We start from the raw sequence: 27,686 nt of genomic DNA on the forward strand, positions 1-27,686 counted from the left end.
TTAGTAAAATTATCGAAATGAAAACAATAATGAAATATGACAAAAATACTTTTTCTGTACAAAATTTTATTCAAAAGATATTCATTACATTTGAAATCCTTAAATTAATAAATGTAAAAAATGTCTCAAGACGTGCAATTATTTTTCGTGCAAAATAATACAATTAATGGCACTGCTGTCGATTGTAATATCGATAATTATCGTACAATCGACTAAAAGGATATTACATTTCTTGTTTAAATAGCCGTAAGACGAACGTGATACGAAGCCTGTACGATCCCAATCATGAGGTGACACATTAACACACGCGATCTGCCAACTCGGAAAGAGTGGTAAAGACTCCTTGAACGTAGTACATTTCTTCGAAGTATTTTCGAAGTGTGCTGAAGTGATCTGTAGTGTTAATTTAAGCAAATATCTTTTTATTTAGAAATACTACGCAAGAATTCTCAACGTGTCAATTCTCAACATTTCTCGCTCATTCTCCATTGGTTGGAGAGAGCACATATGATTGGGAGAGAATTCTTATTTCTACCGCGACGGTACGTCGCCACCGTCATCGCGGAGTTCTCGGCTCAGGGATCAGAAACCTCAATAACTTTATAAGAAACATCAATTTCAAAACATGAAAACATCGGTGCATTTAGTTAAAAGCATCTCAGCACTACTAAATAAAAAAATTTTGCTGCAATACCCTGCAATCTCACGTCTACGAATAGACACTCACACGTTTGATCGGGATATTAAAAAAAAGATATTTTCGTAATAACTTTTTCAAAATCTCAGTTAAATGAGCGATTCGTCAAACAAGTCGGGTACGAGAGTACGTTCGCTGATTTCTTTTGGCTAATTAATTTATCACCCGACCTCCTTGTTTTAGGTTTCGTCGGGTTTCGTCGTAATTTACTGCCCGTCCGTTTCGCTGGACGTCTTTCGTTCGCCACGCTTCCTGCACCGCATATGTAAATGCGAGAGTTAACACCACAGAACGCACGGGGATCAGACCGCACACACGGCTAATGGGATTTTGCGTTACGTGCGAGAAAGCGGTTGCTTGATGATTCATAGTGATCTTCCAGCAAATATTACTTTTCCACTTTTCTTTCCCCGCGGCTGTTTAACATTTGCCCATATTTGTTAACGAGATCGCAAACAAGCTACAATAATTAGATCGCGTAATAAATGTGCGCTGCTGTAAGCGTGCCTGCGGCTCTCAAAAGCGAACACAATTATAACAATATATGAGATGTTTATCATCTTTTCGTTATATCCATGGTCTAATAATTTTATATTTATTTCATATATATCAACCGCAAAAGTTCATTTACGGAAATCTGTATTGGTGCATCCACGCGTCTAGACAAAGAGTCTAATAATTATTATTATGATTATTATTTTCCCATTTTCTGTCTGTCACAGTGTATTATTCTTCTTTCACCCATCCATTTTAAGAAGCTCTTTAGAAAGCATTTCAGAAACCCCTTCCCTGTTTAAAAATCGAAACAGAGGGGAATATATGTTCCAACCAGGAAATTAATTTTCGAAATTGAAAGTGCAGCTATTATGCGACGCAACGAGGTAACAGCAGTGCCTTAAGCGCAGTAATTATTTCCCACTCCATTTAATAGTATTATAACCCTTCCCCTCTCTACCCGTTTTCAATCTACGCGAACTCATTCAAGGTCCGATAGCTTCATTCTGACAGCCCGTATGCCAATCCATGAAATTTCTATTTCCAAGGGACACGAGATTTTCAGCCATTATAAACGGAAATTGCAGCTATTATTATAATGACGCGTTTAATGAGTGAACAACGGGCAGGAAGGGGGACAGAAAGTCGCGCTTGCAGCGGCAGCGAGACAATTGAGACGGAGAGAAAAATCAGCTTCTACGGAAAAGCGAATTATTTTAATTATTTCAAACTGTAGCGACCGCATACATCCGCCGCACGACTATCCCGCCGGGGTAGATATACGAGGCAGAGGAGCGGTATTTATTCGGCGTTGTTCTCCGGCGGAAAAAGTTTTAATCGAGAGTTGGCCGGAGTCGCCGCGCGAATCCGCATCTTCTTTCCTCCACACCGGGCCGCCTCTCCCGCGCGCGTAATTTTTATTACTTCCCTCGGATAGCGACACCCATTTATCTCGCCCCTTCTTGATTTATCTTTCTACTTTAAAGCAGATTAATCGTATACCGCGTAGACGAGTCGGCTTACTGCGGGATATAAAAAGCGCGGCGGCGCGGCGCGGCGCGGCGCGGCGTTGCTCGCGTTATTCCGCGGAGGATTAACCGCGGAGGCGTGCGCGAGATCGCGCAGGATAATCGCGGAATAACGCCAGCGTGTGTTAGGTATATCGACCGCAACGAAACGGCGAGTGAAACATTAACGAATTTCCGGATGAAATTGCTAATATCGTATAGGTAAGAGACAGTCCGCGCGCGTAATGGAATGAAAATGGATATATAAAAGAGTCGAACAGCGCAGAGCGCAAGCATCCTTTATATTCGAACTTTCGCTTCTTTTCCATCATTTTCTTTTAAAGGACGTATCTCGCAAAGCGTATCTATGGAGACAGCCAAATGACGTAGTCGTCGATCCAGTTTACCGTGTTCCGATTTTATCCAACTGTCGTTGCCTTTGTCCCGCGAGTGTCGTCGCGCTCTTCCGCGTTATGCCGTTATGCGTCGCGGAGAAGGACCCGCCGTGACTGCAAAATTTTTCAATGGCGCCTAAAACGGATATAGTGTCGTTCGAACATTTTCCCGTGTGCTAGAGTCCAACGTGACGACATTCTCTTTGAATCGTCGGAAAGGTCGGGTCAACGACAATGACACGTCGAAACGCTCGTGCATGCATTCCACATTTGATTTTGAAGAAAAGTTGCTCTGGATAACTTGCAAATGTATTTTCTTCCAACCGTCACGCGTATCTTTGTTGCAGAGTCGAATATTGATTTTTGACAGAACACAGAGAAGAAGCGTTTTTCTTCTTATTTTTAAATCGACATATCCGATCAGTGAAATATATATGTACAATCCGACGACGGATTGAATTGTAGTTGCTACCGCAGCGTCTCAATTGTCACCACAGCCGTCACATCGTCACCGATCGACACCGACTTTCACCCCCGGACATGACAACATTTCTAATTCTCTCTCTGTCTCCCTCACTTATATCCACGAGGCACTTCGCCAAGCACTTCCTGGCCTTCCTGCTGATTCCGCATATTGCATCTCGCCGATATGCACCGCGCGTCTCGATTGTCACAAGCAACGTTTAACCCTCTAAGTATTGCAAGGGCGTTACGCTCGAGTTATCTCTTTCAACAATTCTCACCTCGTTTGACTTACGATAAATATGGGAGGGAATTTCTCACTTTTTTTTTTTTTTTTTTTACAAGATTGTCGCAGGAGCAAAAAAGTATTAAAATTATGTATTAAAAATGGAGAGAACTTGTGCAAGGAAGAATATCAAGCATGTATATATTAACTATCCATAAACAATTCATTTTTAATTTTCCGCTAAATGTAAGTGATAGCCAACTTATCTCAATATTTGATATTTTTCACCGATACGTAAAAGCTACGAGCGTACAATTTATGATCGTATATTCCACCCGCGTTAATGAAATGCTTAATTATCGCGTAATTTTACGCGGATCAGTTACGCGATAAAGGTGAGCAAAGGTGAAACGCGCATATATACGATGGACACACATTTGCCGTGGTATTTCAATGCAAGTAATGCATACGGAAAGCATCGGGACGCGTCTCGAAATCCCGCAGCTACTTGTAATTCGAGGCGTTGTATACATCCTACCTTTTGGGTATCCAATATCCTCCAAGTACTCGAAATACTTCCGATATCAGAAGCGCCTCGAGGCTTTCGCATCGGTTGAAACTCCAGCCTGACGTATCGTTGCGGTCAGTCAACAAAATATATTCATGCGGGATATATTGCTTACTTTTCCTCCGCCCCCCCTGCCGTTACATGCAAAATATTGCTTACTTTCTCCCGCCGTCTCCCGGGCCATTGCTGACGGGGCTGGCGGAAAGTCGGATATTTCTGCAGCAGCGGTAACGGAAAAGATTTACGGTAATAATGGAGGAAAACCGAATTTTTTAAATTCAATAAAGATATTAAGTACCTCGTACTTTTTCGCATTTTTTTTATCAGGCGGTTCTTAGAAATTAAAGATGCAATTTAAATTAATTTTAACCAACTTAATATACATATATATACGTATAACACAGTAAAATCAGCGATATTTTAAAAGTTGGTAGGGTTTTACTTGTAGGGGAAAATGTATAAGTAATGTATAACAATTAGAGGATATTTCTTTACTGGAATGAATCAGTTAGGCGTTCTAGTGCGTTAAACATTATCCTTTAATCGCGGGAAATCGAACGCGAAGCCGCGAAGTGAAGACCTTCATGAATATTCTTACGCAGAAATGGAATAATAGTAAGGAAAACGCGGCGCGAGAGAGAGGTGAAGAGGAACGTGTAAATGGAATAAAATTTTCAATATATTACCGGGCGTCGATTTTTGCTCGCGCTCTATCGTAAGGATGCAAAGAAAAACCGCGCGACATGCAGTATTTGTCCCGGGATGTATGTGCCGCGCCTTGAAAAGCACAGCACTCACTTAAGCAAATTGCCTTTCGTTTAATTAAAGTCTTATCCGCGTTATAAAGTATAACGTCACCACCGGGCACATCGTGCTCTACATATACTCTGCTTGGAGCGAGATGTTTTCGTGCGATCTCCAAGAAGCTACCACAGCCCAGGCTGGCATAATAACATTTTTCAGAGATCTCGTAAAATAATTCTATGCACGCAAAATTAATTATACTTCCAACGTGTAATGCGACTAGATTGCGCGGCATATGGAATATCTCTGGTATCAACTTAGCTTCCGTCAGTTCAGTTTCCTTTTTACGCGAGAAAAGAATTTAACCTAGATTCGTTGGTACTATTTAATTTTTAATTCTTTGTACGGCGCTAATTTTACATTGAGATGAACACAAATGTCACGTTATCTCAGATATTACGTTTGTTATAATTAAATCGTCATTCTTAGTATACTTATTCTTGAGTATATTTAAAGGGCAATATAACTAATTATTATTTATTTAAATCTTATATCAAAGTAATTTTTAGTAACGGTAAAACATTGTTATTTGTGCACCAGATTATAATTAGTATGTGTCTCTATTTAAATACTGGTTAATTAACAATAAGATGGAATAAAATCGGACAAAGGAATTCGAGAATAATATAGTTGACCGAATTTGCGAACTTATTTATTTATATTCACGGTACGTACACAGCACAAGGCTTATTAGCGACTCGCTAACTATTCCGTAACGACTCTTTCGCACCGAATCTCTCGACGCTCGCTTCTCAAAGACGCACAGCACATATATATATATACACACACACTGCACATGAGACTTTCGTCTCGAGAGGACTCGTAAATGTTGCGTTATCATAATTGCTTTTTATTTATTCTAGCTGTAAACTGGATCATGTACTGTTAACAAATGAGGAAAATCTCATTACGCAATGCATTTTTACTTACAAAATTACATTTTATTACAAAAATAATATAAAACAAGTACAAACAATTTATTATAAAATAAGTATGAATATTGGGTGAATGTATACATTTTTATCTATATCAGAGATACTTGCCAGTACCTCAATTAAGAATACATTGAGCGAAGTATTAACGACTTGTGATGAACTTATTCCTGGATTATCCGATTATTGAAAAGAATATTATGTCATAGAAATATCTTCTCTGATATTTCTAATGACGTAATATTGTAATACGATATAGAATATTATTACGAATCAAATAAGATCAAATTGAATTGAATCATTTCCGCGATGCGACAAAGAATGTGGTGTGCATCATTTTAGCCGCGAAATACGTATTTGTAACGTCAGTTGAATAAAACCCATAAATGTCCAGTTTGAAGACAATCTCACATTGCAGATTTTTTTTTTTTTTTAACTCGGTCATCCGTGTCGCTCACGCGTGCTATATACGGCTGCGTCCGAATGCGATCCGAAAAAAAAAAAAGGGAAAAAGCTCGCACGTAATCGCTTGCAAACATATTCGACGTTCGATAGTTTCGCAATCGCTATGTACGGGACGATATGTACGGGACGCTATGTACCGTACTTCGGACGGGCTTTACGTTCGGTTGCGACGCAACGCGAGCTGCATTACCGAACGGAGAGCTCGCTGCCGCCGCCGCAGTATCTCTCTCCTCCGAGGGATTCATTCGACGCGCGAAATTGCGCCGTTGCGCACGAGAAACGGAACGATCCGCGACGATTTTATTACACGGCACTAAAACCCAGTAGATTACCTTTACAAAGTTATCGATCGAAACTGGCCCCTTTACGCGGACAGTGGATTGCTTCAAAAATTCGACGCTCTCGTTGTGACATTAATTTTTGCGATATCGAGAAATCTAGCTCCACCGACGCGACGCGTCCTATTTTCCCTCTATTTGAAAATTAAATTAAAAAGCTTTCTTATCTCAAAATAGTACGCGATGTAATTTAAGATAATAAGTAAATCTCTCCGTTACTTGCGCAACAATCTGACGTATATATCTTTTAAGGAGCAAAAAAACTACGCGGACTGTATAGAGTTAATTTAAGTCCTAAAATACATCTCAGAGAATTATAATTTGAAGCTTCTTTTATCTAAAAATTGCACGTGATGTAATTTAGAATAATAAGTGAATCTCTTTGTTCTTTGCACAATCTGATGTACGCGCGGTATATGACATTTTCTCTAAGCAACAAGAAAGTTACGCGGAATGTATGAGGTCATCTTAAGTCCCAAGGGCGCATCTCAGAGGGTTATAATTTTACTGTCATTGTACTTGTGAGCTCGCTCGTTCAGTCGAGCTCGAATAGAAAGACCGTTTGCCTATAACAAAAGACGTTGATTCGTGCCAAGAAAGTAATTTCGAGAATTGTGTTAGAAATTTCGACGGATAGAGAGAAAGAATTCGGTGACTAACCGAAATAGTCGAGACAAATTTAGCGAAAAATTGCGAACGGTGGTTATGGCGAACGGGCGCGGCACGGCGGAGAAGATCTCCACTTCGAAAACTTCAATCTCCGCTAATTTCTCCGATGATCCTGTTGAAGCTGAAAACCCGACGCGGAAACTTTTTCTACCGAAAAGACGATCTCGCGGCTTCCATTAAATCGAACCGAAGGGAATGCGAAATTTTCTGACTCGGGAGACGCATTGTCGGTTGAGATCGCGCGGTAAGCGCGTTAAATTATATCGCGTGACGTTGCAATTCCAAAGAATGAAGAAGTAGGAACGGTGAGCATCCCTCGGAAAATTTAATATAATCATAAATTTAGATGTATGAGATCGTAAACACGGAAGAAATTGCTACCGGGGATTTCAATTACGAACGGTAGCCAAAGTTTCCGCTTGAAGAGTTAGCATTCGGCGAGAGATCGGGTCGCGTTAATTTCTCCAATTCCCGGGTTGCCCAGGTAAAATCGCTCATATCGGAGCGCGCGCGCGAGCTATCGCGGTGAATCGAAATCCCCACATACACCACCGCCGTCCGCGTAATTGGTCCAGATGCGGAGCAGACGAGACGAGGTGGAGGGTAGGAGGGGTAAAGGACGAAATTCCGCGCGGGACGGCTGCCATTAGAAGGGCAAGCGAGCGACGGCGGATGGGAACGAGCGCCGGGTTTTCATAATACGATTCGAGATTCGAGATTCGAGACGACATGGCACGGCACGGACCTCTCCTCGTCACGAAGTTACCCCCGCGGATGTGTGCGACAGGACCAGCGTGCGGATCTCCTCCGTGCTCTCTTCGAGGCATCGCTCTCCTACGTCTCTACGTGCTTGCCTCGCTTCGCGTCTTGTCTACTCGGCGCTGATTTGATTTCGATATCCCGCTGTTCATCCCCGCAGGGGATTCGCCCGCGTAGTCGCTTCCAGGTGTTCGTTTCCTATGAAAGGAAAAGAAATGACGGCGGAATCGCTGCACCCTTTGTGTCCCGTCCCGTAGATTAGAAACGAAATTACGCCGACCTCTTCGATATATGTATAATCTAATATTTCTATTTGTTTCGATCGTAACGCACCTCCGGCATTAAAGTGTCTTAGGCTATTAATGATTCGATACAATTGTACTTATCTATTTATCTATTTTTATCTATTTATTTTATTGATTATATTTAAGGTAATATTATTTTTATTTTACTTAGCTTCGTTTTTGTTTCATAAAAATGCTAAAGAGATATTGAGAGACTCGCAAAGAAAGAGCCATAAACTCTACTTATCTGTTTTTCTTTAGCCTTGATTAATGAAATCACACCGCAGTTATTGTAATATTCTTAACATTAATTAAAGATAGATAAAGATTCTCTTTTTCTATACGTTTCTGTATATCAATAGTTTTTATTTTTTAAAAGCAAAGCATTGATTAATTATATTTAGATTGATGCATGGAGAAAATGTAAAAATTATTTATATTCTACAGAACTTATGCATTTTTCTTCCAAGGAAGAAAATAAATAGAAACAAGCGATATTTCGCACCTACCTAAAATTTAAAAAAAGTTTCTACGAACTACGCAGAGGATAAGCTTCTCAGACCGCAGTGAACGCCTTGTGCGTATCTATATACTTGGATCTTTTTAACGTTATCGTGACCCTTCTAATCTTTTTTCACTTTTCCATTAAGAAAGTTCCAAGATTTATTTCTTCGCTAAAAAATAAAAAAAAGAAGGATCTTTCCGGCGGAAAGAAATCGACGGGGATAGCGGGGAAGAAAGTTCCTGTCTCTTCATTTTCTTCGCGGATGCTTTATTTAAATCTTGGGCGCAACTTCGCTAATTTCTCCCGACCGTCATTCAATAGTAGCTTGTTTACTCGGTCTTGCATTCGATATCGTGCCCGATTTCCCAGGAGTATCCGCTCTCTAAAAACGACCGCGCGTGAAAAGAACGGATCGAAAACTTTCCCAACGAATCGTAGATCCCCTCTTATGCAGACGGCATTGAAAACTCCTAGGGGTAAGCTGATTACAGGAAGTCGCTACCAAAAAATACTTTAATGGCGGATATTTCGGTGAATTTGGAATAAATGTTTCTTTATCAAGAGTTTTCATAAAAAATTTAATCGCGAGGAGATATCTCTCTTGATATAAGTAATAAATAAAATTACTCGGCGTGTTTAAATTATGATAGATTAATTCTAAATTTAAATTTTAAGATTCGTCTCTCTTGTAATTGGAAAGTGAAAATTATATGTTTGTTATAATTGTTATCATTCTTCTCTTTCAAATTTTTACATCTGGAGAGGAGTAAAATTGCATAATTTTAATAAATCACAGGAACATAATGAGTCCTTTCATTTTTCGCGGCGGTTCAATTCCATTTTCTTGATTTATTAAAATCACAAGGAAAAAATTCTTGATTTATTAAAATTGCATAATTTGATTCCTTTCGAAACGTAAAAATTTTGCAGAAAGTAATGTAGAAGCTGAATACATGCGTGTATGTACGTGTGTGGTATGTGTGTGTGTACGGGAGGGGGGGACCGATAACATGTATATCGCGTCGCGAGCGGCGCCGCGGCGCGGCGGTTGCAAGAGTGAAGAGAAGGTACGCCGGTCTTTTGTTCGATCGTGTTATGTTTTTGAGAGAGCGAAGCGTCTGCCCGAGGCCCGAGCCGATCACTAGATTCACTAGCCGATGGCCGTACTTATTGCTCTCTGACAAGAGGCACGAGCTAACAAAAATTTAAGAAGAAGAAGTCTGCCCGAGCCGAGTGCGAGGTCAGTGCGAAGTGCGAGTCACAGACCACAGTCAGACAATGACAGTATTTTTCTTTTACAGTAATAATAACAATAAATTAATGTACATAGATACTTTCACGATTAAAGCAAATTTTATTTCAATGTACGCAGATAGCCGAGTTATCGCAATCAATTTTTAGGAGTGTTCTACATTTATTTTACTGTATGTTGAACTGTATGTTTTGTAGTGAATCAAGAAATCGGTGGTGCTACTTACATCACACACACGTGCGCGGCCGTTGCATATTTGTTTTTTCCGCGTACTGTTGCGCGCACTCGGTCGACGTCGACGCCCTGACAGTTATCGCTCGCTCACTGAGGCTGTGACTCGAGCGGGCAGGTAGCTTTGTGAGTATTATTTCTCCAAACGTACGATTTCAAATGCTATTATTAACCTGCGCGATTAACTAATTTCCACGATTATGGAGATAACCTCATCGCGAGCACATCGAGGTTACGACACGACTTTAAAGCGTGCGTCGCGTCGTCTACCATGGCAGCAGGAGTATGCGGTATGCAGTAAGACATAAACAGTAAGCTATATTGACCAACCACAGTCGGCACAGTCGACACATCATTCTGAATTGTAAAAATCCCATTAGTTAATAATTTACTGCTTACTCTTGCGGCTATTGTAGACGGGCCATAACATTAGATCTTGAAGCATATATTTTACTCAATTTATTTTACTGTCCGCTGTTTTCGAATTTAAAAATATGGGAAATAAGTAATCAGTGAACTATACTGGAATGTGAACTCCCATGCTAGCGCCCAGGCCACGAGAAGAAAAAGACAGAATGGTTGCTTTGCGACTCTGCCTCTGTTTATTTAGTATATGTATAGTTCACTAGGAATAATACATCCGAATTGTCGATTTAAGTGGCTTAAATGACCGAAAGCGGTGCGAGTCAATATATCAATTCACTAATAATAAATAATCGCGCGCTGTTAATTGAAAGTATCGTTTAAAGTGCGATTGTTTTATATTTCAATGATTGATGCGCTTGCAATTTTAATTGAAAGAAAAATTTATTTTGCAAATACCGTTTGCTACAACAAAGCAGCCTGGGAAAAGGAGAAGGAGGAAATATTAGAAGAATCGGACGACGCAACCGCAGGGACAATCAAGAAATAAGTAATTTATTTATTATTTTATTATCACGTGTGTACGAATTAAATAATCGCTAATAATTATTTTATACACGCAATATTATTTATTGCAATATTCATTGTGTTTAATTATGCACGCGTATTACAATTTGAATATGTTTATGTAATATGTCAATGTAATTCATATTTGAACTTCGTATATGAGTCAAATTTTTTTATTTTAATTTAAAGTGTAATGGATCTGTGAAAGTAATAAATAGATGTATTACTTTAAAATGTGAGCTAAAGGATACCAGTATTAATATATATTTAATCCTAGATTAAGCGTAATAGCTTTTATTGTGCACTCGCATTCTCATATGAAGCTAAAATGAAATTCATTATATCGACGCATTGTTTATTATACGCAAATGATTAATCCTTATCAATAATAGTTAAATTAGGTAGGTCTCTAAACTTTTCATGTCCTTACATTCTTTTAAGTGTCCGATCATCTGGAATCTTCCAACATAGAGGGCATGAAGTATGAGAAAATTCACCGCGAAGTCCGCTTGCCCATAGCACGTGCAGCCGTGGCATACATCACACCTCCGTACGCTATACTCTGTCCTAACAATGGTTTTGACCCTGAAAAGATAATAGTGACGGCCATTTGTTGGACACTAGGTAATCGTCCAACAAGCATACCCGAGTACCCATGCATATTGTACAACCAATCTGTGCTATGCGAAGCAATGTACATGTCGAATACGATCCACTCTGATCAGATCCTAGTCTTTCTTGGCATGGCAGGACTGATGACTATCGCCAAAAAGCTCGGATCCGACATGGATGCAAATAGTGAATACCTCATCAATAGATGGCAAGATGTTTGTAGCGCAACCGAAATAGAAAACATCTTTACATCGGGTGTAGTTTTGCTGGACCGAGTCATGACCTTTATTGACACATTAAAGATTTGGCAGGTTTGGATTAAATCGAGACCTGCACTCTCCAGAAACCTCCTTGTTGCCGCCCTGGACCTTCCGGAAGGATCTCCTATGCTTGTGAAAACTGCGATGGCTAAAATAAAAATAGAGATTCAATATTTCGGCATGGAGATGATACTAAAGATGGATGCCTTCGTGTCTTTACAAAATATAAATGTAAATAAAGCCATCTTCCTCCCGGATATCGCACAACAAGCTGCGGATCTCAGAAGAGCTATGGACGAGTTACGTACAAGATATGGAGATCGTTTCCCATATTTGAAAATTTACTGGCTCAAAGGAACAGATCGCCTCACTTGTAGGAAATACCCAGACCTTTTCTATGCGGTTGTTGCGACCGACGTTGCCAACAAAAAGACAATCCCTGATAGCATAAAGCATATTTTAATGGATTTGCAGACTCGTACCGCCAGACATATCATAGATGCTGAAGTAAAGAAAACGCTGAAATTCGAGATCCTTGATGAGGTAACTTACGCCAATCTCCGTTTTCTTAATATTGAGCCGCGTCTCTTCTGCAAGCGTCGAGAAGAAAATGATGACACACACACAAAGGGCCAAAAGATTAAATAAATGCAGAAACTTATTAACGTCTTATTATACGATAAAATATCAACTAATTGCGAGATATATCAGTTGCTTGAAGTTTATAGGATAATCTCATAAGTATGAATAATAAAAATAACAGAAAATGTATCAGCCAGAGCGATTATTTATTTTTGCATAAGGTCGATGGAAAGTAATAAGTGATGATAGGATGATTTTCGCGAAAGAAATATTATGTCTCCAAATTTATAGTAAGAATATTATCTTTTACACTTTTTTTACCAAGCATGATTTTTCACATATGGATAAGATTTTCAGGAAATTTGAAATGCCATGAAGATATGATATATTATTATAATAACATTATTTGGACAATTTTAGTATCAAATGCATTATAGTAGATTAAATTTTGCTGTTTATTTTAATTAACGAGCCCGTTGCTTAGATAAATATTTAAGAAAAATAAGTAAAATAGAACCATAACAAGTAAAGTAGTAATATTTTTAATACATGATACTTTTATCTAAACTTTTTCATGGGGTTTTTATTTCATGGACGATAAAAATCGGAATAAGATATTTATGTATTCTATATATGTTTTTGTCAAATGAGAAAATAAATTAGTAACTATTATTTTACATTAAACGCTTCATTAAGAAAAAACGATTAATATATTACTCTAGTTTGTTTGTTTTTTTTTTTTTTTTTTTTTTTTTTTTTATTATTTTATAGGATTAAATATCTACATTTGGCCTCGTTTTATATCTTTCTGGATTAATGATTTTATTTTCGAATAGGGAGCAATGTTGTAAGATTTAAATCAAAGTTTTAAATCAGTATCTGATATGTAATAATTATGTGTATATGATATGAAACATGTGTATATCAGTAATAAATTTGTAGCTGCTTTGCAAACACGAGCCAGACTTTGTTTATTAATAAATTTTATACTAAGCAATAGGTTTTATAGACTATAAAGGTTTATATTTTTAAATTGATCCCAAAACTTGCTTTGCACACTTTTGCTGAAATTTAGCATTAGCTTTACTGGTAAAAAACATAAGAACGTTGATCCCCTCGATCCAAACTGAAAATAATCGATTCAACGAGATGAATCGATATTTTAAGAATCGGTAAAGAATCTACTTTTTATTATAAAAAAGAATTGATTCTCGATGAATCGATTAAGAATCAGCCATCACTAATGGGAAGAAACGCAAGACACGGACAAATTTTGGATCAAAGTAACAAATTATCGCGATGCTAGTGGACAAAATCCTTTCGATTAATCGATTTACCCTTTAAAGTTCTGTCTTAAAAAAATAGATATTTTTAGATTTTCTGGTGAATAATTATAAATTTCTAGAGGTTTTTGAATTCTGATTTTGAATTCAGAGATTTATTCTATAAGCGAGTTGGCAACACTGCACTAAAGTGGTTCGATTTCGAGCCCCAGCACATCGACTTTTGACCGCACTGGATATCATTCGTGCAACGTGACACGTGACTCGAGCGAGTGGGTAGCTCTATATTGTCATCGACGATGAATCATCGTATTATTTCTCAAAACACAATTGTAACAAATAAGATTTGATTATTATTGCTTACATCATCCAAATTTTTATTATTAGTATATTCGCTTTTAACATTGGTCAAATCGAATCAAGGCTGCGGTCCACTTGAAATGCTTTAGAGCGTTCTTCTTCTCCTTCTTCATTGAAAGAAAGGCGAAGAGGAATGCTTCGAAGCATTTGTAGCGTCAAGTGGACCGCAGCTCAAGTGCATGAGTACTGCTAAGGGGAGTGGCAGTAATTATGACATTTTTTTATTAGAAGAAATTTTTGAATTGGCTTTACAGAATTAAAGTATATGCACAAAAATCTAGTGCCACACGAGTTCATATCAAAAATAGTAAAATAATTAAAAATTTTACTTAATTTGGCCACATACAACTATCACCTGATGACAAGATTTGCTTAATACAAAATAGTGCAGTTATAGATATTGCAGAAATAAATATTACGTCTCCAAATCTATTATAGTAAAATTATTATTATCTTTGAGACATTGTTTGCCAATTATGATCTACACATAGATGAGATTTTCAAGAAATTTGGAATACCCTGAAGATACGATAGATTAATAACATTATTTAGACAATTTTAATATCAAGTGCATTACAGCGGATTAAATTTTACCATGCATTTTAGTGGATTAATATTTATCTAAGCAATGAGCCCGTTGCTTAAGTAAATATTTAAAAAAGAGAAAAATAAGTAAAATATATAGAACTATAAAACAAGTAAAGTAGTAATATTTAGTAGTAATATTTTTGATACATGATACTTTTATCTAAACTTCTTACGTTTTTATTTCATGGACGATGAAGATTGGAATAAGATATTATTATGTATTCTATATATGTATGTTTATGTCAAATGACAAATTAAATTAGTATCTATAATTATGCATAAAATGTTTAAAATTAAGAAAAAACAATTAATTAAATATTATAGTAAAATTACAGGGTTGGGTACGTCCTAAAAAACGCCCTTTAAGATCCCTTGAAGTAAATATGAAGTACATTATTGAATCTTGAATGTTTAATTAAGGGGAAAAACGATTAATCTTTAAATATATTCTATTTTTTTTTCTTTTAAGTATTTTTCAAATATTTCTTTATAGGATTAGATATTTATACATTTGGCCTTATTTCATCTCTTCCCAGGATAAAAAATTTTATTTTCGAATAGGGAGCATAATGTTCGAAGATATTTTCAACATGCATACATTAAATAAACGCAAAGAAATAAGATATATATATATTTTTTATAGACACATCATAATTAATTTTTTTGAATAAATGTACAACGGTTACTGATTGCAGAGTTTATTCTTAATGTACCGATTTCTTGTTTTGATCTTTCATAGTTCATCCATCTGTCTCAACAACTATAATCATCGATCGAGCATTCGTTCGAAAATCGTCTATAACATACTACTTCGGTGCCGAAGAAAATTCGGACGGGTTATCGATTTCCCATAGAGTTTTGCTGGCGCGAGACATGGTCGCTAAACAAAATAGAGCGCGAGAACTGATACGCAACAAGAATACGTGCCGCCACCGTGCTCGCTGTTACTCGCGGCCAAGCCAAGATCCTTTTGATTTATGGAATACTTGCAGCGAGTCAAGATCGTCTTGATTTATGGAACGTTTCAACAGCGGCCGCACGTACCCCGCACGTAACACCGTCGACGTTTACACACGTCTCGAACCCAAAGTCGGTTATCGAGTAATAAAACACGTCTCAGTCGTGAAATTTCACAAAATAGCACCGCGAAACGCGAATAAAATCGATGTTATTATTTCTCTGTTGATCGAATACGGTGCATTCGAAAGCCATATTTGTACGTGCGGCAAGAAGGTTGAATGATGTCGAGGATTAAAGCCTCGTAGAAGAACATTAGGATTAGAATTTCATTTTTGTGCAGAGATGCCCAGAGAATGGAAGATAAATGATTATTAAATAATTTATAGTACCGTGCGGTATAACGAAAAGTTTTTAATCTCTCTCGTATATCTATGAAATGAAAAATCTGTGCGTTCTAAAACTGAAGTGGTTCCGTTATATTGCAAAAAACCGTACGAATAGTTTAAATATTACAAAATTTTGGCAGGATGTAATATCGTGTCACAATTTTCCAACAAAATATACCTTCTCACGTGCTTGTTCAATAATTGTACAATAGTTAAATGAAAATCTGTGCGAAAAATGTTTCGAAATCGCGCGAATAGTTTAAATATTATATACAAAAATATCCAGGAGGCGCAAAACCACAACTGCGCACGCGTCTGTTTGCACGGAACAAAGCCAACAATATAACAACTGCGGCTGGCACGTAATGTTTCAGTAATTACTTGGGGAGCACCTCTGTAAGGAGCATACCTCCGCCGTTTTGTCGCTAACCATCAACCGCTGGCAGCAGTCGAGAACAAATACAGATAAAGTTCAGTCTGATTTTACTAGTTTGCAACATATAATGCAGATCGAAAGTGTATAGGGTACCACGTTAAATCCTTGTATCGTAGAGCTAAAGTCACGTGTTTCTGAAAGATCTCAAGAGAAATATGCAAATATACCTTGGGTACGTATTCTTTAAATAACAAATAAGAAATTATCATAAATTGGAACGCCAATGAAAAAGAAGGCTATTCGTTAATAATGAAAACAGACTTTCGTATTTTTTTTAGACCGTCACATTTCTTAAATACCTTTATTGTCCGATCACTATGGATGACTTAGGGAGAGATTTGAAAGACGCCAATAAACTCCCAAATGCGGATTGATTCGTTTTCGATCATCCACAACATTAACAGACGAGCGGCAGCAAGAAAGGCTGGGCCGTTCCAGTCGCATCGATTAAAGGCGGGGAACGTTCTATTTCAATTTCAAATATCGCGGATCGGCCAACGCTAGCTGGCCTGTTCGAATGTGAAACGATAATATCACATCGGCATGCCTTTCCGATGATCCGCAATTTGCATAAATTCTCTCTGAGCGACTTAAATTCCGTGATCTTACTGCCGCGGAACGAAAATCCTCCCGCCAATACCGCGAGATTCCTCACGAAGATTATCGCTGTTGAAATTAGTGCCGGATTAGAGAGCTGTGCAATTATCGATATCATGTTGCTTCAACTTTCAATATAATAATCAAAAGCGCTTTAGAAAGAGAGAGAGAGAGAGAGAGAGAGAGAGAGAGAGAGAATATAATGGCTCAGAAACATCTTCACAAAATGATATAAAATGACTTAGAATGTGATAAAGAAATATATACGCAATTTATATTTGAATAAAATTAAAAAAGATAATTTGGAGCTTGAGATCGCGTATAATAATCCTTGAGTATCGGAGAGCTTGGGATAATTTAATTTATCTATCACCGCGTTGCACTAAAGATATGGCTCAAAGTAGAGTCGAAACGTACGATTTTTAATTTATATTAAACTACTAATTAAATTTTACATAACTCACGTTAACTCATGCAATTAATCGCATTTGACTCTCAAAGCCCACTTTTCTTTGTTTTACTCGTTAATTTTAATACCGAGAATTTTTAATTAATTAATTATTTGAATTTTATCGTAATCAGAATTTCATTTATATAATAAAATTCTTGTATATAATTTATTTATAAAATATATAGTAATTTCAAGACACCCAGTTACTCCGGCGAAATCTCATGGGATACCGTTCCTAAATGAATTCGACGCTTACTCCAGAAATTAGATTACTTACGCGAATTATATTACTGGCGCTCGTTTCTATTATCATAAATCAACAATTGCAAAACATCTATTAAGCAGGCGAATGCAAATTCACGATTAAATCACCGGGTTATTTGACGTACAAACGTTATGACGTGCGCGGAGTCGACGTATCTATCTATTATATACAGCGCAGATTTTCGCAAGTCTCAAAGTGCATTAACGGCGCTTATATTGGGATGAATGGGGGCTAGTGTTAATATCAGCGTAAATACAGACCTGCATATCGTAATCCCACGCTTACCATTTATGTTTGCCGTGTAAGCTCGGTAACGCACTATTGCGAGCATTACACGCGTAGCTTGGGGGGTGCGATAATTCTTACGATTTTATTATTTAACATCTATTCTTTCTAATTCTAATCGTGTAACCTAAGTAAGTTGGGATAAAGAGGGCATTAGAAATATTACAGTATTTATTTTCTTTATAGTATTTTCAGGGCCTCTTTAACCATGCATCTATATTATTTCCTTCTTCTGGATAATTTTTTAGAGAATAATATTTGATGGAATTCCGACAATATTCAATTTAAATTTATCGAGATTATTTTTCTCTCTTTTATTTAAATTTTAATAAAGAATCCGTGTGTCCTCGTATTATATATTTTGAAATGTATTTTTGCCATTCGGTTTTATTTTTCTTGAAAAATTCTATAAACGCGTAATTATAGAGATTACAGAAAAATATAGAGCCTAACTCTGAGAAAATAAACATTTTTAGTTTATTCTATACGTTTTATATCGGTATAAGAACGCAATTTCAGTTTGCTATTCACGTTCATCGGCATTGGAATATCCCGTGCACATTGTGCTCGGCACATGTGCAACATACCCAACAAACACATATATGAACGTAAAGGATACCGATTATCGCTGTAGAAGCGTCTACGTATATTTATGACCGAATTAACTTGCGGAAATACCAAGTGCGGCGGCATAAATGTGGCCTCATAAATACGGGCGGGAACGGGTTACGTTTATATAAAATCGCGGCGCGGGGCAACCGCCGCGCCGGGGAGATCGGTCGTCGGCAATTTATGGACTTTTCATTTACAGCACTTGTAAAAATGCTGAACCGATTTAAATTGTGGTAGAGAAAACGTGAGTGTCGGCCGACGAAATAATCGATACTGTACACCCACCCTTTTGCCGCGGATACGTCCATTCTCGAAATATACAATATAATATAGATATCTTTCTTTAAGAAACGCGAGAAACGTGCACTCTGCGATTTTTGTACCACAGATTTAAATAGATAATTTTTAATTCAACGTTTTTTTTTCTAGTGGTAGTCTAATACCAAAATTTATAACACTTTTTGTTTCACAATACTATGCAATACAGTGTCGCGTGTCAATAAGATAATGATTTATATACAATCATATTGAAATATACGAAGGTGCACGTGACAGAACAAGAGATTGCGTTTTTCAATTTTAATGAAATATGCACAACGTAATCGCGTTTTGCGCTGGCGTATTTTTAATTTATGCACGAATACCAGACATAAGTACCGCACCATTTTATCATACATGAAGATGAAAAATAAATGAAATTTTGCTTTATTATAACATTACTTGTTAATGCAACGTACTTGAATTTTATTATCCTCGCTGCGCGGTTTCGCATATATTTTTTAATTAAAATCGAAATCCAAACTGAGAAACGTGGAAATTGCTTTAAAATTTAACCGTATATAATAAATAATTTTTAAGGGGAATAGAGCAATTAAAAGATTTTAGAAAATTAAAATTTAAATAACTGATAAAACTTATAACGCGTGACATTAGATAAATTTTTAACTTACTTATATATATATATATATATATATATATATATGTATATATATATAATCGGTAATTAATATTAAATATCGAAATATTAATGCAATCAATCTATTTTACATTTATTGAGAATAACTCGAACCGAGAGTTTATTGGTGGAGCATCGTGAAAAAAATCTGCAACGAGACAGGCAAATGATATCGACATTTCTATTTCTATATATCTTTTGTGAACATATCATCAGTCAGAAATAAAGATAAAATTGCTGCGGAAAAGCGAAACGCTGGAGCGCCGTAACTGTGGGACGTTGCGATAGATCGAATTATGTTTTACCCGTGCTAACCACGATATACAGGCGACATCGCGACATGAGGATGCGTCCCGTCATGAAACAAACGAGATATCGTTTAAATGGATAAATGGGGAAAATAGACGTCACGATCTTTAATGGGATCTTACAACGCCTGCACGCGCGTTATTGTGTAACGTTCATCTCACTTCTCCGCGCACGCGCGCGCGCGAATGTATATTCCCCTAGAAATCTAAAGTAATACTCTCGGTTTCGTACTTTTGTTTCTACGATTTAGCTTCGTCGTAACGAATTACAGCGAAAATTCACGCGGTAATTTCGAATGCGATTAGAAGTCTGAAAGATAGGATTGATACTTCAAAATTGTGCTCCAAATATTAAAGCGATACAAAAATCGCGAGCTCTGCAAACCTGAATTCAAAGTGATAAATGTTCGAACTGTTAAATTATACGCCGTGCGCAAATGCACAAAGTTCCCTTCAAAATTGATAAAGTGTTTATCAATTTATATATACATAAGACTCATAACTCATGCAAATATATGTATTATGAATAATTAATTCTCTCTGAATGTTCGTGAAATTAACACAAATACGTGTATATAATATTTTGCGCATATAATATTTTCTTTTCATCAATTTTCTCTGCGCGTATATACATGACGCAACTAATTTGTCACATTTAATTCATTTGGTTGAGTTCACATCAAAATAATTTATCCAGAGGTACTCGCATCGCAAATATTTACTCCTCCCCGACTTGTCAATACTTACTGCAGAATTAAATTCTCTCATATAATATTCCGCGCGGCGCTATTTTCTATTAATTCTCCAGTAAGATGAAATTTCAGAGTCTATTAACTCCAGAAGCCCCAAGATTAAAATTTATGATTTAGTGTAGTAAAAAGTTTATGTAACCTACAAGGATTTTAGCTGATATAAAGAAATTCTTCTCCCTAACTTTAAACACGTTAGATATTGTAACACTAAAAAGATGGATTGCATTAATTATAGTAACAAAATTACATTGATTAATTATATTGATTAGAATAACAGTATAAAATATTATATTTAGGTTATGTTTAGAAAATAATAAGATTTATATGTATATATATTTTGTTAATATCACGTTAAAAAATAATATAATTAGAACTTTATGAATTCAAAATTAAGACCGCAACTTCAAAATGTTTGTAAGATCGTGTTTCAATTAACGGCAATTCAATTAAATCATTATTGTTTTGCGACAACTTCAATTATTATTTTCCACTACGACGGAAGTTTCCTAAGATTCAATCTCGGGTCTCTCGTCTCCGAAAAACGACGGCTTCGAGAGCTAGCTGGTTAATTCCGTAATATCAAGCATTCACCATGACGGCGCGGTGGAGAGGCTAATTCTTGTCAATATTCTCTTCACATTCGGGTGAATCTATTAAAAAGCCGAGCTATCGGCTCATGAGACGAAGAAGGTCTCGCCGATCGATTTCCTGTCGGATCCTCCTTTTTTTTCGTATCGGCGCCGTGACGATCGAGGTTCTTGAGTCGGGTCAAGTGCACTTGCAGAGCGGCAAACTGCCAAACCGCGATCGCGTTCGCGGCTGAAGATGAATCGGAGAGAAGCGCTCGTCTAGTTGGTCATTAGCATAGTCTATTACCGTCCGTTCTTTCTCTCCCTCTATCCCTCCCTGTCTCGCTCTCTCGCTCTCTCAAGTAGGCTCCGCATTGCTCTCGAACGTACTCGCGGTACCAAAACCATAATTCGACCGGGAACTGATATATCCCGTTCGAACGCGATTCGGCGAGGGAAAATCGTCTTCTATTTATTCCATTTTCGAGATAAAGGAGAGGAGGGAATGGGGGGGAGGGTACCTGATTGCTTTTCCGATATTTATTTCAGCAGTTTCCATTAATCATAGATAAAGATCCCCCGCGCGTGTGGTAAGCGGTAAAAGGAACCCGATGCCGCGATGTAGCCGTCGATTCGTACAAAGCGTCGGGATTCTCTCGCAAGAATCTCGCTTTTAGCGCAAAAAAAAAAAAAAACGCACAAGTCCAGTTTGAAGAGCTGGTGATGTTTCGAGAACAATTCCGCGCGATGAATTGTTTCAACTGAAGCCATACACACTGCAACCAGTGTAACCGATTGATCGTTTAAAACCGCTTTATACACGCCGACCTGTATAACATAAAATTAAATTAACGACAACATTGATGCAACATGGTTGCGGAGTCACGCGATTTCCCCCAAAATTAAAAGCAGAATTAACAGAGCTGGTTTCCGATCAAGCTCAAAATCAGTGTTAGCCAGTCATTTTCGAACTCAATAATGAACAAATTTTCGAGTGAAATAGAACATACAGAATGGAAGCAAAATTAATTTTAATTTTGCGTTTCTATCTAATTTTTGTATAATTATCTCTATTAGATATTATATGTTTTCATGTCAGATTTTAGTGTTTGCCCAAATAAAATTAAATAAAAAATTGAAATTAAAATTGAAATTAAAAATAAAATTTAAATACATGACATTATGAAAATTAAATTTTAATTTTTTAGTATCTCAGTATTTCTTAAAAATGCTTAAAAGCGAGTATTCTCGGCGACAATATAAAGTACCCAATATCGCGTAACTCGTTCTTTACATCGTCGCGAGCCTTTATTCGCGTGTGCACGAACATTATCACGAATTTATCATTCTTCCTTCGTCCAGCAACGATCCCCGGTATTATCTAAACGACTCGTTGCACAGTTGAGATACACAATTATCTAAAGTAATTGTGCCAAGCCCCGCTTAAGCCGCGATTGTCGTATTATACCGCGCGTTTAATTCACGTTTCTCTTATCACGCACCTAGCGCACGAATTTTCTGCGGTTGAATCCGAATGCGTTTTCGACGCCCGCGTCGCGTCGCGTCGTTTTGTTTACCGCACTCAGGCGTAATGCGCCGTAATTCCGCGGTGTAATTATTGTCGGCGATAAATCGCGCGGAGAGCGGCGCGGGCGTGCAAATCTATCATCGACTGGAAATAAAATTCCACTCCGTATTACATTCGGCGAAACAAAATATAATCGACGAAATGATTTATTATATACATGACATCGCGAAATATTACGGTTGCCAGCAGTTCTCTCGGAGAACGTTCGATTACGACGAATAATGTTGTTTCCAACGCAATTATTATTGTGCTGATTACTTAAAAACTTGGCAATGGATATTATTACGAAAGACACTGTAGAAAGTATATTATTCCATTAATAAAGTTGCGATAAGTCGTCTTTCTCTGGTGACGCTTGCTGTCGTGTTCCGACCGAATTGATAAAATTTAGACAAAATAAAACTGTGAATATTTTACGCTGAAAAAATATTTTCTCGACCGGAACGTCAAATTCCAGCGAGCTAGCGCATTGCAGTTTCAACAAAATATGCCGCACGGTACGGTGAGAAAAAATCTGAACGAGCCGCGAGCCGTCGAGCCGGGCAAAATATCCGTCATCATTCCCTCGGGAATTGTAAAAGTTTCGCGCGTGCGGGCGTGCGCAACACCGCTCGCTCCCTCCGCCTCTCCAATCGAGTTTATTTATTTTTTCGAATTAATTGATTTTCATAAAGCGCGAGCATTATTTGCTCGCGGGCATCGGAAGGGCCGCGCGAATGCGACGCGCACGTTCGGCCAATATTTGCGAGAAGTGCGTCGCGCGCGATGCCCGCGATTAAACGCGAAACGTATTTCGCGCATCGTCGCACATAATATTTGATCGCGCCGTTGCGAGAACGCTGTCCGATTACGGTTTTGAGTAGAGAGACGGTGTCGCCGAAGGAATATGGGTTTACCGGTGAGCGACTCAACGTGCCGGCGCGGCGGACTGATACGTTTAAGGACCGCACTATACTGTCTGTCAGTCGTTGCCACTGCAAACGTGCACTCTCGTAACGTTAGCGCAAACTTCTATGACGGATGTAAGTCACGTAACCCAGTTTCAGGCGCGCTACGCCGAGTTGCTTAAGTGTCTAGTTGCCGTTTTGGCCATGCGGTCGTAACTTTCGCAGTGGGATATTCCAGAGTTCTACTTAAACATCGTCATCTCACTTATCCCACGTCGTCCCAGTTTACCGGAATTCATTAGCGATTACGTGAAAGTGGATCGTCTTACGAGTGATTCTTTCTCTCGAATGAAATTTCTGCGAGAACATGCCGCGAGATAAACAACGCCTATACGTTATATTTATGTAGAACGTAATTTTGTTATCATTTGCTGCTTACGTTAGTCGATATCTCTGTTATATTATGTACCATTTCTTCGGTGAAAATACGAAAGAGTTTTCCTATTCCTCTACCGATGCATGATAGATTGGATATACGTTCCATTATATTCCCCGCGCGTAATTCCTAACATTCTCGAGGCCATATGTCCTATTCATCGTCGACGCAAAGGTATCTTCGTCCGGCGGATCATGAAAAATGTAGAGGCGTACATTCAAATACGGATCCCGACAATCGCGACAACGCGGGATGATTTCCTTCGAGACGGGATTCCTTTAAACTTAAACCCTTTGTTATCCGCAAGCCACGCTTATTCCTCTCTTATTCCTTCTCGCTTTAACAATCGCGATCGTGCATCTTTTACGAGGGCGTTCGGAATCCTTTTTTCGAGCGAAGTAATAACGCGTGCCGTGAAGAATTAGGCTGTTTCTCCCTCCGGAAATGCGTGTAAAAAATGCGAGGGAGGGGGCTTATATACGTTTCCTCGCGGAGCGCACGGACGAAAGAAATTGCTGAAATCGTAAAGTTTCTCTCGGTTTTCCGTTCCTGCTCACGGACAAAGCATTCCGTTTTCCTTTACGGTATTTCTCAGAATTAAAAATCTGATTCCGTTAGAAAAGTAAAAAGAAAGAGCACTGCACACACATACCCTTAAGAAGATAAAAGAAATAAGATCGCGAAGAAGTTTTTTTTTTTCGAATTTTATTTCACGAATTTTCTTTAATGTGTTGCAGAGCTTCGTTAAAGCCCGATTTAGCTCATCATATTTTACAATTTACTTTTCGACACGCATTTGTATATACGCATTTCAATTATTTTACATTTCACACTTATTATAATTTATTAGATGAACCTTGAAAATATTTTTTTAAATTTTCGATGAAAACGCATTAATATAAAGCAACAAAAATTTTACGATCTTGTTTATAGGATTATTTTAAATAAAAAATTATAAAAAGCTGAAGAGTCATGCATTTTAAAGAACTATACGTGCGCGCACGCGCGACAACAGCTATTTATGTTATACATATAAAAGCTGGGAAAATATATCCTTTTAGGAGAAATCTTATTTTCTCGACACGTCTTATCATCAATACCCCTCGTTTTTTAAAGCGAAAAAGAGGCAAAAAAACATACGTGTGAATAATGTATCTAAAAGGGGGGTCCGGTCGATGCTCGCAATGGCGGGTTGCTCCCTACACGCGTTCTGAATCGCAAACGTGCCAGTACCTGACAGAAGCCCGGACATTTTTCGGTCGATCGAGCCACGCGCGTTATAATTACGCGGCACTCCGTGCGCGAAAGATTACAGGGGGGTTTTCGAGCGGCGGCGGGGACCGAACGGTGGAAATTTCGCGGTGTGTTTCGACAGCCGGGGATCTTTCCGGTTGTTTCAGCAGCAACCGCCCGGGTGCCGTTACCACCGTAATTTTCCGTGGCGCAGCCGACCGCCTCGGTGCAACCAATTTCAACACCGCATTACCCTTCCGCGGTTATCTCGCCGTTTACAGCAACGACCCCCCGACGAATCAGAAATCGGCAGCTTCGGAGATTTCAGAGGGTCGATTCCATCTGATTCGATAGCCGGCCGCGAAAGCCGTTCATTCAATAACATCGCGATCGAGCGGTGAGATAGTAATTGGCAAGAAGTGGCAGACATTCCAAAGATTGTAATTCTAAATTCTGAGATATCTTTAAAATGACAGATTTCCTAGAATATCTGAAATTGTAACTTTTTAGCTCGAATCGTGCAATCGGAGAATATTTTACAAAAATTGGTAAGACATCGAAAGAATATATCTCTCTCTCTCATCAGAGCAGATTATTAATAAATTAAAACTCCAAATGATGCAACCCAAAAACTTCATACAATTAGAATTTTTCTATTTTCTGCTTATGAAACAAGATTACAATTTAAAAGAATGAGTCAATTATTGTTATAATTCGGTCTTAATCTTTGCAAATGATCATACAGCTTGCAATTAGAAATGCACACAACAATGCAAAGATGATATATAGTTCTCTTTCTTAAAGAATTTTTTAAATAAAACTTATTAACTTTTTCTTATATATATATATATATATATATATATGCGCGCATTTACCTACAGTTTAATTATATTTTAACAAATTTGCTTTTACATTTAGTAGCGCGGACAATTCTTTTCATTGTACAAAGCGTTAATATGCTATTCTTATTGATAAAAATAACGAAGCAATTTAAATTGGGTTGAACTTTGCTAATATAGATACGGGTGCATAGTTTTATATAACATTTTCCTATAATACTAACGAGAGAAATATAATATAATATCCACCAGTATTTTAAAGCAGCTCTTCAAGGAGAAATATTGTCGTTATTAAGATACTTACGGAAGCTGTCATCATTAAGTTGTAACATCCGGAATCCGCAAAGCGTAATGTACCGTCTTTGGACAATCAGAATACGGCATTAAGCGCGAGTTAAAGTAGCTCCTATACCGTTGTAGACCAAATGCTTTATTCAGCAACGTGTATATTAAAAAGAATCGTACTCAAAGACTTATTATATTTGTTCTACAATTAAATTATTTAAAGTATAAAAATAAAATACTTTCAGTTTGCATTACTTTATAATACTCTATAATACGATCACTTTAATAGATATATTAAAATTGCACTTTTTATTAGCGTAAACTAATAGCGTGTTTAATTAGATTTATTACAACATATTTGAAAACACAGTTTTTAATGATTTTATGTATTTCATTGCAAATTATTATTAATATACAAAATATATAATTTTATTATTCTGTTTGATCGACAATGTGGAAATACTTTTTTTCATTCTAATTAAGAACAAAGGAAAGCACTATGCGATCCAATTTTTGAAATCCGTTGGAAACTAGAATACGCGACAAAAAGAAAATCCCTTCTCGTGAATCCGTCTAGCAATCTCATCGGGAATAAGATCGCCTTCAGAAGCATATTCGCGGTATCGAGGTCAAATCTAATTTTTATGAACGTATCTTCGTGCTAGGAACGCAAACTTATTTATCTAACCCGTCTAGGAGTCTTATTCTTACGAAATCTTGAATCGTAATATAATCCAGGATTGCACATCTTTTTTCAATTTATTAAAAATCTTTTAATTTCAAGTTGCAATAAACTTTAAACTCTCTATATTCCTTACATTTATCTATAAAATTTTAATATATTTTGCGTTTGCGATGTAAAACTTGTGCAAAGTTACTTTGTAAACATTTGAATAATATTGAATGTAAATTAAAGTACATATTTATTCTATTTAATCAAATATTAGAAAAGACTATTTATCTCATACTTGCGTGTCGCGCGTGTGTAATGAGAAAATTTAACTTTAACTGTATTACGTTAACCGTTGTACATTTTTTTCAAAAATATTAGTTATGATGTGTCTATAAAATATATATCTTATTTATTTGTGTTTATTTAATGTATGTGCACGTTGAAAAAATATCTTCGAACATTATG

The 27,686-nt window shown here is 37.3% G+C and overlaps 2 protein-coding genes across 3 annotated transcripts in view; both read left to right on the plus strand.

Moving 5' to 3' along the window:
* Positions 1 to 27,686, plus strand: part of Dpr1 (defective proboscis extension response 1) — a 319,413-nt gene that overhangs the window by 277,633 nt on the left and 14,094 nt on the right. The gene's annotated exons all lie outside the window — the stretch shown is intronic.
* Positions 9,425 to 13,432, plus strand: LOC143897343 (uncharacterized). 2 transcript variants are annotated; one of them, XM_077405947.1, is made up of 4 exons: positions 9,425 to 9,846; positions 10,056 to 10,215; positions 10,929 to 11,002; positions 11,461 to 13,432. In XM_077405947.1, coding segments are annotated over exons 3-4 (1,080 nt in total). In that variant the 5' UTR covers positions 9,425 to 9,846; positions 10,056 to 10,215; positions 10,929 to 11,001; the 3' UTR covers positions 12,540 to 13,432. The 2 variants fall into 2 exon arrangements, with proteins under 2 accessions (XP_077262073.1, XP_077262072.1); XM_077405946.1 differs by having other exon boundaries at positions 10,932 to 11,002.

The sequence above is a fragment of the Temnothorax americanus genome, unplaced genomic scaffold (genome assembly GCF_048541705.1).
Source record: "Temnothorax americanus isolate GAGA-0224 unplaced genomic scaffold, ASM4854170v1 Scaffold20, whole genome shotgun sequence".
Taxonomy (NCBI): Eukaryota; Metazoa; Arthropoda; class Insecta; order Hymenoptera; family Formicidae; genus Temnothorax; species Temnothorax americanus.